Below are 14382 nucleotides of genomic sequence, written 5' to 3'. Positions count from 1 at the left end.
ATGTAAATGTACACTAAAATGAAAGGAATGTGCAATGTAACATAAAATTTAAAAATACATAATAAAAAGCCGACTGAAATAGCAATGTACATTCCTTGTTATCTATACCAGACCAGTCCAGACTAATGGGTTGTGTCCATCTACCAGCAGAAGCAGACAGAGAAAATAGTTCCAAGTAAACCGCCCTTAAAGGTATCGTGCAGCCTGGGATGTTCAGTATTTTCTAGCGGATGGTGGACGGATCGTGATGCTGCTCTGGATTGCTGGCTGGTAGCTCCTGTCCCAGATTCTTTTGGTGACAGTGGAGCCAGGGGTGTGCTGTTAGTCGTGTTGGGGCTAGTTTTAGATGATACTCAGTGGTCCTTCCTCATCTGCCAGCTAGGGTGATATCCAGTGACCCTGGTTCCCTCCCCTCCCCTACCTTCCCTGGCTGTCTTTCTAACAGGGTGATATGGTTGATTGTGGCACGGAGTAACTTGTCTCCCCTGTGGGGGTTCTTCTCTTCTGTGGTGATAGGTATATCTGAATTTCTGCCTCTGAGGTAAGCCTTTATTTATTTCTGTCACTAGTGAAGAAGGTTGTTTAAAAAGAAAAAGAAACAGCTTTGTTTTTCCCTCCTTTTCTGCCACTGAGGTAAGCCTTTATTTCTCCAAGGACAAGCAGGCTGCTTGTTCTCGCTGATGGGTGACGTCCGACGGCAGCTCCAGGATCAGAAGATCTTCCTAGCAACAAAGTTTGCTAGCCCTCGCGTGCACACACATGACCGTCTTCCTGCCTGTAGCGTGAGCGTGCTCCTCAGTCTCTTTTTTTTCCCCCCGTGGCTCAGGACGGCTGTTTTTGCGGTTCTGTGCCCCAGAAAGGCCCTCGTAGCGTTTCGCCGCTTTTTCACTGATTTTTGGCATGTTTCTGCACGAGTTCGCTCGTGTTTAAAAAAAAAAAAAAAGTTTCTTTTCCTCTTTCTTTAGTTTTTGTCCCGTAAGTTTCCTTTCTTTGTTGTGAGCGGTCATTTTGGCTGCCCGTACGGGTTTTTCCTTGTTTTGGTGCCTATCCTTTCGGCACCATCGCGAATTTTGACCTCGCCGGCGCGATTTTTCCGCCCATGTCCTCGAAGCCTACCAGCGGCTTCAAGAAGTGCACGCGGTGCAACCGGACAATCTCGCTCACTGATAGGCATGTCTCGTGTCTTCAGTGTTTGGGAGCTGGTCATTGTCTCAACGCCTGCACGTGGTGTGTTCAGCTAAAACAGAGGACCCAGACGGCGAGATCGGCTCAGTGGAACCTTTTGTTTGGAGCCCAGTCCGGTCCTTCGACGTCGACGGAGCCAGCGGTACCGAGGTCATTGACTGTATCGATGTCGGCATCAGAGGTTGAATCGACGTCCGGAGCGCAGGTGATGGCTATCCTGAGATCCCATGCTGGTAGCAGTGAGCCATCGAGTGGGTCTCCACCTGCCTCGAGGGCTCGTGCGGTACAGGCCCCCCGGGACTGACCTCCTTTGGACCCGGCCCCAAGGAGACGTGTGGATTCCACGTCCTCTTCGTCGGTACCGGGAGGTATCGATGACGTTCTTCAAGCGAAGGCGAAGAAGCACCGTCGTCGGTCACCTTCCCGTCACGGTACCGAGAGTTCCGGGGCGCTGAGGGAATCGGCACCCGGAATGCGTCGACGCCGGGAGGACCGCTCACCCTCCATACAGGAGGTCTCGATGCGTTCTTCTCCGGACAGCCCAGTACCACCTCCGCGCCCCAGGCAGATTCTGTCCTCGTCGCCTTTACTGGCCCCACAGCCTTGCTCGACAGACACTCTAGACGAGCGCCTCCGAGCCATACTTCCAGGGATTTTGGAAGGACTGCTGCGACCATCTGTTCCGGTACCGGTGGTGCTTGCGCCGTCAGTACCGTCGAGAGATGCGGCGGTTGGCTCCCCGCCCGTGGTGCAGACTGCAACGCCGGTACCGCTTGCGGCATCGGTGTCCGCTACCACCCAAGTTAACTCCCCGTCGACGTCGCTGGAGGGAGCTTCGTCACCGGCAGCGAGGGAGTCTTCTTCTCAACATCACCATAGGGGACTTAGTTCCTCGGCTTCGGACCGAAGTTCGGGAACTTGTGTCCGATACCGAAGGTGAGGCCTCGTGGGAGGCAGAGGAAGACCCCAGATATTTCTCTGATGAGGAGTCTTGTGGTCTTCCTTCTGATCCTACTCCTTCGCCGGAGAGAAAGCTTTCTCCTCCTGAGAGTCTGTCTTCCTTGTCATTTGTCCGGGAAATGTCTACGGCCATTCCCTTCCCAGTGGTCACTGAGGATGAGCCCAGGGCTGAGTTGTTCGAGGTCCTGGACTATCCTTCGCCACCTAAGGAATCGTCCACTGTTCCTTCTGCATAATGTCCTAAAACAGACATTGCTGACGAACTGGGTGAAACCATTAACTAACCTCTCCATCCCCAAAAAGATTGAGTCCCAGTATCGGATCCATGGGGATCCAGAGTTGATCAAGACCCAGTTGCCTCATGACTCTGGAGTTGTGGATTCCACTCTCAAGAGAGCCAAGAGTTCTCGGGATTACGCCTCGGTGCCCCCAGGGCGGGAGTCTAGAACTCTGGATTCTTTTGGGAGGAAGGCCTACCATTCCGCTATGCTCATGCCCAAGATTTAGTTGTATCAGCTCTACATGAGCATCCACTTGCGGAACAATGTGCGGCAGCTGGCGGACTTGGTCGATAAGCTCCCGTCGGAGCAGGCCAAGCCTTTTCAGGAGGTGGTCAGGCAGCTGAAGGCATGCGCAAATTCCTGTCCAGGGGTGCTTACGAGACTTTTGATGTTGCGTCCAGGGCCGCTGCTCAAGATATAGTGATGCACAGACTCATGGCTGCTTGCCTGTGACCTGGAGAATAGAGTCCAGCAGTGGATTGCGGATGCTCCTTGCCGGGGGGATAATATTTTTGGAGAAAAAGTCGAACAGGTGGTAGAGCAGCTCCACCAGCGGGACACCGCCTTAGACAAACTCTCCCACCGGACGCCTTCAGCATCGACCTCATCAGGTAGACGTTTTTATGGGGGAAGGAGGAATGCTCCCTATGCTTCTAATAGGCGTAGGTACAATCCACCTTCCCGACAGCCTGTTCAGGCTAAGCCCCAGCGCGCTCATTTACTTCAACAGCGTGCGCCTCAGCAGGCCCCTGCAGCTCCCCAGCAAAAGCAAGGGACGGGCTTTTGACTGGCTCTAGGTGAGCATAGCAGATATAAAAGTGTCCATGCTGGACGATCTACCAGTAGGGGGAGGATAAAACTTTTTCACCAAAAGTGGCCTCTTATAACCTCCGATCGGTGGGTTTTTCAAATAGTCCGGCTAGGATACTCCCTCAATTTGATATCAACACCTCCAAATTGCCCACCGGGAGCTCAGTCCTTCAGCTTCCAGCACAGGCAGGTACTTGCAGAGGAACTCTCCGCCCTTCTCAGCGCCAATGCGGTCGAGCCCGTGCCACCGGGGCAGGAAGGGCTGGGATTCTATTCCAGGTACTTTCTTGTGGAAAAGAAAATGGGGGATGCGTCCCATTCTAGACCTAAGGGCCCTGGACAAATATCTGGTCCGAGAAAAGTTCAGGATGCTTTCCCTGGGCACTCTTCTTCCCATGAGTCAGAAAAACGATTGGCTATGCTCTCTGGACTTAAAGGACGCTTATACTCATATCCCGATACTGCCAGCTCACAGGCAGTATCTTCAGTTCTGTCTGGGGACAGGGCATTTTCAGTATTGTGTGCTACCCTTTGGTCTCGCCTCTGCACCCAGAGTGTTTACGAAATGCCTGGCTGTTGTAGCGGCGTCGCTGTGCAGATTGGGAGTGCATGTGTTCCCCTATCTCGATAGTTGGCTGGTGAACACCTCGGAGGCAGGAGCTCTACAGTCCATACAGATGACTATTCAACTCCTGGAGCTACTAGGGTTTGTGATAAATTATCCAAAGTTCCACCTTCTTCCAGTTCAACGACTAGAATTCATAGGAGCTCTGCTAGACTCCCAGACAACTCATGCCTACCTCCCCGAGGCGAGGACAGACAATCTCCTGTTCTTTGTTTCCTGGGTACAAGCGTCTCAGCAGATCACAGCTCGGCAGATGTTGAGATTGCTCGGCCACATGGCCTCCACAGTTCATGTGACTCCCATGGCCCATCTTCACATGAGATCGGCTCAATGGACCCTAGCTTCCCAGTGGTTTTAAGCTACTGGGGATCTAGAGGACGTAATCCAGCTGTCCATGGGGTTTCTCAAATCCTTACTTTGGTGGACAATTCGACCCAATTTGACCTTGGGACGTCCCTTTCAAATTCGTCAGCCACAAAAAGTGCTGACTACGGATGCGTCTTTCCTGGGGTGGGGGGGCCCATGTTGATGGGCTTCACACTCAAGGACGTTGGTCCCTCCAGGAAACGGTTTCAGATCAATCTCCTGGAGTTGCGAGCGGTCTGGAATGCGCTAAAGGCTTTCAGAGATATCGGCTGTCCAATCAAATTATTCAAATTCAAACGGACAATCAGGTTGCCATGTACTACATCAACAAGCAGGGGGGCGCCGGATCTCGCCCCCTATGTCAGGAAGCAGTCAGGATGTGGCTTTGGGCTTGCCGGCACGACATGTTTCTACAGGCCACGTATCTGGCAGGCGTAAACAACAGTCTGGCCGACAGATTGAGCAGGATAATGCAACCTCATGAGTGGTCCCTCAACTCTAGGGTGGTGCGTCAGATATTCCAAGCGTGGGGCACCCCCTTGGTCGATCTCTTTGCTACTCAGACAATCACAAGGTCCCTCAGTTCTGTTCCAGACTTCAGGCCCATGGCAGGCTAGCATCAGATGCCTTTCTCCTTTATTGGGGGAAGGGCCTACTACTGTATGCGTATCCTCCCATACCCTTGGTGGGGAAGACTTTGCTGAAACTCAAGCAGGATCGCGGAACTATGATTCTGATCGCTCCTTTCTGGCCGCGTCAGATCTGGTTCCCTCTTCTTCTGGAGTTGTCCTCCGAAGAACCGTGGAGATTGGAGTGTTTTCCGACCCTTAGAACGAGGGGGTGCTTCTGCATCCCAACCTCCAGTCCCTGGCTCTCACGGCCTGGATGTTGAGAGCGTAGACTTTGCCTCCTTGGGTGTTTCTGAGGGTGTCTCCCGAGTCTTGCTTGCTTGCAGAAAAGATTCCATGAAGAGGTGTTATTCTTTCAAATGGAAGAGGTTTGCCGTCTGATATGACAGCAAGGCCGTAGATCCTTGTTCTTGTCCTACACAGACCCTGCTTGAATACCTTCTGCACTTGTCCGAGTCTGGTCTTAAGACCATTGCCGTAAGGGTTCACCTTAGTGCAATCAGTGCTTATCATTACCTTGTAGAAGGTAAGCCTATCTCTGGACAGCCTTTAGTTGTCTGCTTCATGAGAGGTTTGCTTTTGTCAAAGCCCCCTATCAAGCCTCCTATGGTGTCATGGGATCTCAATGTCGTTCTCAACCAGCTGATGAAACCTCCTTTTGAGCCACTGAATTCCTGTCATCTGAAGTACTTGACCTGGAAGGTCATTTTCTTGGTGGCTGTTACTTCAACTCGTAGGGTCAGTGAGCTTCAAGCCTTGGTAGCTCATGCTCCATATACTAAATTTCATCATAACAGAGTAGTCCTCCGCACTCACTCTAAGTTCTTGCCAAAGGTGGTGTTGGAGTTCCATCTGAACCAGTCAATTGTCTTGTCAACATTTTTTCCCCGTCCTCATACTAGCCCTGCTGAACGTCAGTTGCGCACGTTGGACTGCAAGCGAGCATTGGCCTTCTATGTGGAGCGGACAAGCCCATTCAGATAGTCCACCCAAATGTTTGTTTCTTTTGATCTCAACAGAAGGGGAGTAGCTTGCCGTTGACCAATGTTGTTGTTTTGAGTGAGCCTGGGGGCTAGGGATACCCCATCAGTGAGAACAAGCAGCCTGCTTGTCCTCGGAGAAAGCAAAGTTACTTACCTGTAGCAGGTATTCTCCGAGGACAGCAGGCTGATTGTTCTCACAAACCCGCCCACCTCCCCTTTGGAGTTGTCTTCCCTTGTCTTTGCTTTCTACTTGACTGAGGGGCACGCTCGCGTTGCGGGCGGGAAGATGGTCGTGCATGCGCGGTGCGCACACGTGCGTGCGAGGGCTAGCAAGCTTTGTTGCTAGGAAGATTTCCGTTCCTGGGGCTGCCGACGGACGTCAACCCCATCAGTGAGAACAATCAGCCTGCTGTCCTCGGGGAATACCTGTTACAGGTAAGTAACCGCTTTTTTGCCGTATCAAAGCTTCTATGCTGCAGAAGCTTAAACTACTTCTCCAATAAAAAGGCATTGAGCAATATTGAGCAGAACTTATTTGTCTGGAATTCTTTATCTGATGTGGCCCATTTTCAGACTTTGTCCTTTTTATCTCCTACCATTTTTCTTCTTGCCAAAGTTTTGTCCTTTTTCATTAAATTTTCAAGAGTTATTTTGCCCCCCCCCCCCCCCCCTGTCAAACATTTCATGATCCCTTTTGTATAATAATTTCCAACACATTGGGTTGGGAAAAATAAAAATATTTGGGCTGTAAATACTGGAATCCTCAATTCATGAACACCCGAATCAGAAGGATTTTGCTTCTGGACTCCTAACTCAGAGGGACAGTACCTTGGGGCACCCCCACCCCACTTATCTTAATTAGTTCCCTATCCATTTACTAACTAGGTGGCCAATGCAGAAAGCTACTTTGAGCCGAAATGCAGGACAGTATTGGTTGAACAATGCAGAGAGAAATTGTTTGCCTGAACAGTACTTTGAAATGGATGCTTTATGAGGCCATAAAGCATTCTGTTGCAATACATAGAAAAAAAACAGGGACTTCTAACTTGAGCAAAATATGAGGACCTTTTTTCCAGATCCAGGACAACGTAGTTTGATCTGACCTCCTGCTCTAATAGCTTTCTGCACTAGTACCTCCCACGCCAACTGACATGACTCCCAACTACCCTCCCTTCCCACTATATTAAAAAAAAAAAAAAAGAAAGAAGGAACAACTTTCCTCCGTCTCTGGGCACCGAACCGTCGAGCCGCCTCCTGTCTCTGGGTGCCGAGCCTGGCTCCGACTTGACGTGGTGGGCCTTGCTCCATCCCTGCACATCGAGCATTGCTCTAGCCCTTGCTCTGTATCTAGGACACATGTCTTACTCCTTCTCAGGGCACCAAGTTTTTGATCTGACTCTGCGCGGTGAGCTTTTCTCTCTGTCTCCAGTCTTGTCGAGCTTTGTCTCTGGGCAGGAAGCCTTGTTTCGTTTCTGGATGTTGAGTCTTGCTCCGTCGCTGGCTGGCACAACTGGCACTGGTCATTGGCCATTGCTTTATCGTGAGTTGGCAAGGTGACCTGGCACTGGATGCCGGCCTTTTTTTTTCTGTCATCGGTCTTTGGAGTCTTTCTCCATTTCCAAACGTCAGTCTGGTTTTCTCGGCTGGTCAAGTTTTGCTCTGTGCCTGAAGGTTGGTCCTTGATCTTTTTTTGGATGCAGGGCTTTGGATCGTTATGGCATAGCTCCCGCCATTGCTACGTAACCTGTGTTCTGCGGTCCCACCCCACTTGTGGACTGCTTTGATGCATCCCATTAATATCTGGATTGATCTGTGGGATGCTATGGAAGGTAAAATTAGTCCTTACCTGATCATTTTCTTCCCATTAGTTCCAACAGATCAATCCAGAGGCCCTCCCTTTGTTGGTATTAGTTGCGTTTCTCCCTGTTGTTTCGATTCCATCAGGTTCCTTTATTCATTTTTGTTGCATAGAAAAATAATCTACACATGCTCTGTGGATGTTTTCCTCCTGTAGGAGCAGTTGAGGAGGAATCTACAAAGGTTTTACAGAGGCAGGAGAGGGCTTTCATTTTGGATTTCCTCCTTCTTCCACTGCCTTGGCATCGACTATACTGAAGTAAAGGTGGCTGCACATGTCCATATATAGTAAACCTCTGAAGTTCTCTTGATCTCCACCTGCTGGTAGAGGGACATAACCCAGTCATCTCTGGATTGATCAGTTGGGACTAATGGAAAGAAAATTATCAGGTAAGGACTATTTTTACCCTATTAGATTATGACATTGGAATTAACTATTTTTTAACTTGTTATGAAACACTCTTGTTTTCTTACATTACTTTTGGATGCCTGTTTTAATTTGCTTCAGCTGCTTTCCTAGAAGCCAGCTCTGTGGGTGCTAAGCACACCCAGTATTGAGCAAGCTATTTCATTATGTCCTTGGAGGGCTAATTTGTATTGTTTGGCACCACTAATCATTTTGAAATGTTAGTGCTTATGGATACTCTCTTTGTAATCACCACTTTGAAAAAGAGCTGTAATGAAGATAATTTTCCTATGAATGAGTTAATTTCCTAGACTACTTTCATGGATTCATGCTTCTCTAGAGTTGTCCTTGATATGTCTGAATGTGCACATTTATCTCACAAAGGAATCTACAGTATAAATGGTTTTCACTTGGTGAATAACTTTTTACTTGTAATGTTGGGACTACTTGATATTCTGATCTTTCATGAAACTACAGCCTTCTCCAAACAATTATAGAACCTATGTATTTTGGCAAAGAGAAATGATAAATTGTGTGTTTTTCTACTGTTAGGATCAGAGATGTAAATCTTCACTCCTAGAAGAAAAAGACATGACTAATTCAACTGCTCCTTTGTAAGTATTTTTTAAACTTGATATTTTTTTTTTTACTGATATCTGCTTTTCCTTTAGAAAGCAATTTTGAAATGGATTTCTGCAGTAAACAGATGTTCACCTGTAAAACGTCTTTTGTTGAAAATTATACGCTGCATACCAAGGGTTAGGGAGAGGCAGGGGGGTATAGTTTGATCTTGATTTTTGAAAGCACTTTTACATTTTTCAGTTGTTTAGGCCCTTGGGGATGATTGGTTCCTCAGCATCCTACTGCACCGTAGCAATCTTTGTCACCATTATATAGACCTCTAATTGATAGAACTGCATTTTTCCGATTACCCATAACTTTTCTGTCTCTCAACAAGCAGGATGAATCAGTTACACAAATTGGTAATGTCATCTGGTGATGCTGAAATGGAATATTTTTCTTGGAGAACTGAACAAGCAGTCATCCTTCAAGACTGCTGACTTTGGGCCAAGCTATAGCGAGCCTCACCATGTGGTTACCGCCAGACATTACTGGCTGAGCAATACACAGAGGAGTCAAGTGCAGGTATTAACTTGCACAGAAGACACAGCCACAAAGTACATCAAAGTGGATGCTAATGAGGTCATCAAGCATTCCACTTCAATGCATTAAAATAAAGGGGGGGGGAGGGGCTTGCAAAGCATGAATATCGTAGGAAATTTTTTCACAGGTCTAGGGCATCTTAGCCCAACCTGAGCCCCCTGCCCCAATAGCTGTCCTGGCACTGCCTCAGCAGTAATTGGCTCAGGCATTGACAGAAAAGGTGACTTAAAAAAAAAAAAGTCACAGCATTCTACATCATAAGAACATAAGAATAGCCATATTGGGTCAGACCAAGGATCCATCTAGTCCAGTATCCTGTTTCTAACAGTGGCCAAGCCAGGTCACAAGTACCAGGCAGAAACCCAGATAATGGCAACATTCCATGCTACCAATCCCAGGGCAAGCAGTAGCTTCCCCATGTCTGTCTCAATAGCAGACAATGGACTTTTCCTCCAGGAAATTGTCCAAACCTTTTTTTAAACCCACGTACGCTAACCACTGTTAATACATCCTCTGGCAAAGAGTTCCAGAGCTTAACTATTTGTTGAGGCATTAAAGTATTTTTGGTCTTATTTTGCATCCCTTTTCCATGTTACATAGTACCGGTCCCAGAACCGATCCCTGCTTCACTCCACTATTCACCCTCCTTCATTGAGAGAAATGACCATTTAACCCTACCCTCTGTTTTCTGTCCAATAGCCAATTCCTAATCCACACCAAAACATTACCTCCTATCCTACGACTCTAATTTTCTCAGGAGTCTCTCATGAAGAACTTTGGCAAAGGCTATCTGAAAATCTAGATACACTATATCAACTGGCTCACCTTTATCCACATGTTTATTAACGCCGCCAAAGAAATGAAGCAAATTGGGGAATCAAGAATTCCTTTGGCTGAACCCATGCTGACTCTGTCCCATTAAACCATGCTTATTTATGTGTTCCGTAATTTTATTCTTTATAATAGTTTCCACTATTTTACCCAGCATTGATGTCAGGCTTTACTGGTCTTGTAATTTCCTGGATCATCCCAGAACCCTTTTTAAAAATCGGCGTTACATTGGCCACCCTCCAATCTTTAGGTACTAGGAATGATTTTAATGACAGGTTACATATTACTAACAGCAGATCAGCAATTGCATGCTTGAGTTCTTTGATGTATGCCATTCGGTCCAGGTGATTTACTACTCTTTAATTGGTCAATTTGGCTCGGTACGTCTTCCAGATTTGCCAAAATATCTTTCAGTTCCTCCGCATTATCACCCATGAAAACCATTTCTGCTACAGATAAATCTTTTACATCTTCTTCTGTAAAGACTGAAGCAAAGAATTCATTCAGTTTCTTCGCTATTGGTTTTGTTTTCCCTGAGTGCCCCTTTTGTTCCTTTGTGATCTAACGGTCCCACAGATTTTCTCAGGGTTTTTCTGCTTCTGATGTAGCTGAAAAAGTTGTTATTGTGAGTTCTTGCCTCTGCGGCAAGTTTCTCTTCATATTCTCTATTAGCCTTCTTCATCAGTGCTTTGCATCTGACTTACCAGTGCTTATGTTGCTTCTTATTTTCTTCATTTGGGTCCTTTTTGCATTCCATCTTTTAACCATGCTAGCTGTTGTTTTCTCTTCTTTCCACCTTTGTAAATATGTGGAATGCATCTGGCCTGGGCTTCCAAGATGGTAGTTTTAAATGTCTGTCATGAAACGCCTAGCCACCTGCCTGGGTTTACCCCGCTTCCATTTAGAGGGTCTATCCTCAGCTCAGGTCCGCCTGCACCTGCCGCTTATACTCTACACGAACACTGTCCTCCCACTGACTGGGTCACAGCCACCTATGGGCGAGTCTCCCGCTCTCGAATTATCCCCAGTGATTTCTAGGTTACTGGAGGCCACACTTCCAGTATTCTCACAGTTCCTAGAAGGCACTCACAAACCCAACACACAAACCACTAGGATTCTTTATCAGTCCAGACAAAGAGGCAATATACTGAAAATTGTTTATCGTCTTAAAAATATTGAATAATGAACAAAAAGAAGTGCAATCAGCAAGCAGTAACTGGTAACTGAAATATGGATCAATTACAAAACTATCTAAACATTTGTTTACTTTCTAAAAAAAAAATAGCTGGGAAGACCAGGACATATAATTGTTATCTGAGCCTCAGCAAAGAGATCCTGCTCTCTTTTTTCTTCCAGGCTAAGACGGGGGCAAAAGCCAGTACAATCGAAATAAAATGAGCTCCTGGGCAATCGGAGCCCAGAACGACAATCTTTGAAAGTATATTGCAGACTGCCTTTCCAAAAGGCTTAAACAAAGAAAACAGCCTTAGTTCTACAGCAGCTTCAAATATAAACAGGCACCACCTGCTGGCCAAACTAGAGAAATACACTTCAGGAAATAAGACAATTTTACATTCTAAACACACTGTTCTGTCACAACATCCATGCCTGATTTAGTGTCCTAACCTTTGCAACCGATCCTTTTATCTTCTTTTTACCATTTTCCTCATTTTATTATAGTCGTCCTTTTGAAAATTAAATGCTGGTACAGTGGATTTCCTTTGTGGTTTCATTCCAGATAGTAGCTCAAACTTGATCATGTTATGATCACTGTTTCCAAGTTCACCCAACACTATTACCTCTTGTACTATGCTCCTACATGCTACCAAGGACTAGATCTAGAATGGCTCCTCCTTTTGTCTTTTCTTGGACCTGTTGCTCCAAGAAGCAGTCGTTTATTACATCTAGGAATTTTATCTCCCTGTAGCTCCCTGATGTTACATCGGCTCCCTCCCACCCTGATTGTAATTAAAACCCACCTTTCCATGCTGTCTAGTGCACCCCACCATCGTCTCAACTTTGACCATGAACATACAAATATTCTTTTTCTGGTGTCTAGAGCCCCCCTGACCACCTTCCAACTTTCATACCTCAAAGGAGGCAGAAGCAATGTCCACTCGCTCCTGCCTCCAGTGATGCCATTGTTTTCAAGATGGTGGCACTGGAGGCAGGAGCAAGTGAGCATCACTCCTGTCTCCTTTTTGAGGTATAAACTGGGAGGAGGGACCTGGGCAAGTGGTCAGGTGTGCACTAGACACCAGGAAATAGTTTTTTTTTTTATGGTTGTCAAAGTCTGAGGGGGGTGTACTAGACATCAAGGAAGGCGGGTTTTATTTGCAGTCAGGGCAGTAAAGGGTTGATTCAGACTGCTGCAGTTTTTTTTTGTGTCACCTTTCCTGTCAGTGCCTGAGTTAATCACTGCTCAGACACTGATAGGAAAAGGCACACCAAAACAAAGCAGAGAGGCATGTCCCATTAATCTTTCTGGGAAGGAATATATAATATACAGCACAGAAAGACCCCATAGAGTGTTAATTACAAATCACCAATATCACCATAGACGCAATGTAGAGAAAATATATTTTTTATATATATTGCATGCTCATATGTTTTCTTAGGACTCTCACAGACCAGATGATCTAAAAACTGTCCTTCCATGTAATCAAATCGCACATCACTGCTGCGCTTTCTGTGCTCAAATAAAGTGTTTAAAATTTTGAAGTACTTAGCTTCTGCATTCTTCTTGGCTCATGATATTCTGTATTCATCTCAGTCAGGCTTTAGGTTGAACTTTAGCACAGACTATTATTGCCTCGTTGTTAGACAACATTCATAAGATCTTGGCAGAGGGCAAGAAGGCATTGGTGTTACAGTTCGACCTATCTAGCATGTTTTGATTTGGTAGACCATGATATTCTTTTACATATTCTGGACAGCATAGGAATAACTGGCAATATTAATAAATGGTTTACAGTTTTTTTATTTTTTTTTTAAAGATTGCTCCTATAGAGTGAAATTTTATGGCGATTATTCTGGAGTTTGTGTAATCAGTGTGGGGTCCCACAGGGATTGCTGTTGTCTTCTGTTCTTTTTAATGTTTATTTACATTTGCTGGGATTTGTTTTGGAAACGCTGGGAGGTTCTTTTCAGCTATGCTGCTGATATTACAATTATGATTCCCATCAATTATTCAGTTATCTTGCATTTAGAATTATTGCAAAACATCCTATATAATAATTCTCACCTCCAACGTTCCATGCTTGGGACCGTGGGTCCCTGGCTGCAAGTGGTCTGCGAGGCAGACACGCAGGACGTCACTGACGTCAACACAGCTGATTGCAAGGCAAGGGGAGGAGTAGGGAAACACGCGCAGCTTGTTTCCCTACTCCTCCTACTGCCTCGGAATCAGCTGTCACCCCCCCCCCCCCACGCTATGGCCCCCTCGAAACCCACCCCCTCCCGGGAACCTGTCGATCCCCCCCCCCCCCCGCCGGAACACCGAAAACTGCCGCCGCCGTTGTTGTGCTATCTTCCCTTCCCGTAGGTTGTTCAATCATCTTCTTAGAAAGTTTAACTCCGTGCGTCTGACGTCAGACGCACGGAGTTAAACTTTCTAAGATGATTGAACAACCTACGGGAAGGGAAGGTAGCACAACGGCGACGGTGGCGGCAGTTTTCGGCGTTCCGGGGTGGGGTGGGGGGATCGACAGGTTCGCGGGAGGGGGTTGGTTCGAGGGGGCCGTAGCACGGGGGGGGGGGGGGGGATTGCCTGCCTAAGGCCCGTTTCCTTGCCTACAGAAACGAGCCTTTTTTACTAGTTTTAAAAGAAATAGAGCATTCCATTTCGTCCCACAGATCAATCCAGAGACTTGTGGGTTATGTCCCTCAACCAGCAGATGGAGATAGAGAGAACTCCAAGGTTTGCTATATGTGGTCATATGCAGCCATCCAAACTTCAGTATTCTCTCTCTCTCTAGCAGGTGGAGGGTCATACCAGTGCAGCTCTGTGGTGATCTGGCTCCTTTCCCGTTCCCTCAGGCACTGTTGAGCCTGTAGTGGGGTTGAGGAGCTGTTGTCCAGCTTTGGGTGTATCTGGAGGTGCCAGGTCCCTACCAGCCTCCCAAATTGCCTTCTGTGTTAAAGTCTGGCTCCGTTTCTCTCCTGCCTTTTCTTAAGGTAAAAAAACAAAACGGTGGGGCTGTGTAGGGGTATTCCCTCAGACCAAAATTGGTCGGCCAAGGTCAGTCGGCAGTGTGTGGGAGGGCTGTGTTGGATGGAGCTGCAG

At 47.0% G+C, this 14382-nt stretch overlaps 1 protein-coding gene across 1 annotated transcript in view; it reads left to right on the top strand.

The window, feature by feature from the left end:
• The window catches only part of SGO1 (shugoshin 1), a 115462-nt gene that overhangs the window by 23815 nt on the left and 77265 nt on the right, over nt 1-14382 (top strand). The window contains exon 5 of the mRNA XM_030202775.1: nt 8655-8716. Coding sequence (XP_030058635.1) covers nt 8655-8716 — 62 coding nt within the window. The remainder of the gene's footprint in view (nt 1-8654; nt 8717-14382) is intronic.

This window comes from Microcaecilia unicolor, chromosome 1 (genome assembly GCF_901765095.1).
Source record: "Microcaecilia unicolor chromosome 1, aMicUni1.1, whole genome shotgun sequence".
NCBI classification, from domain to species: domain Eukaryota; kingdom Metazoa; phylum Chordata; class Amphibia; order Gymnophiona; family Siphonopidae; genus Microcaecilia; species Microcaecilia unicolor.
This window is presented reverse-complemented; position numbering and strand designations above follow the sequence as displayed.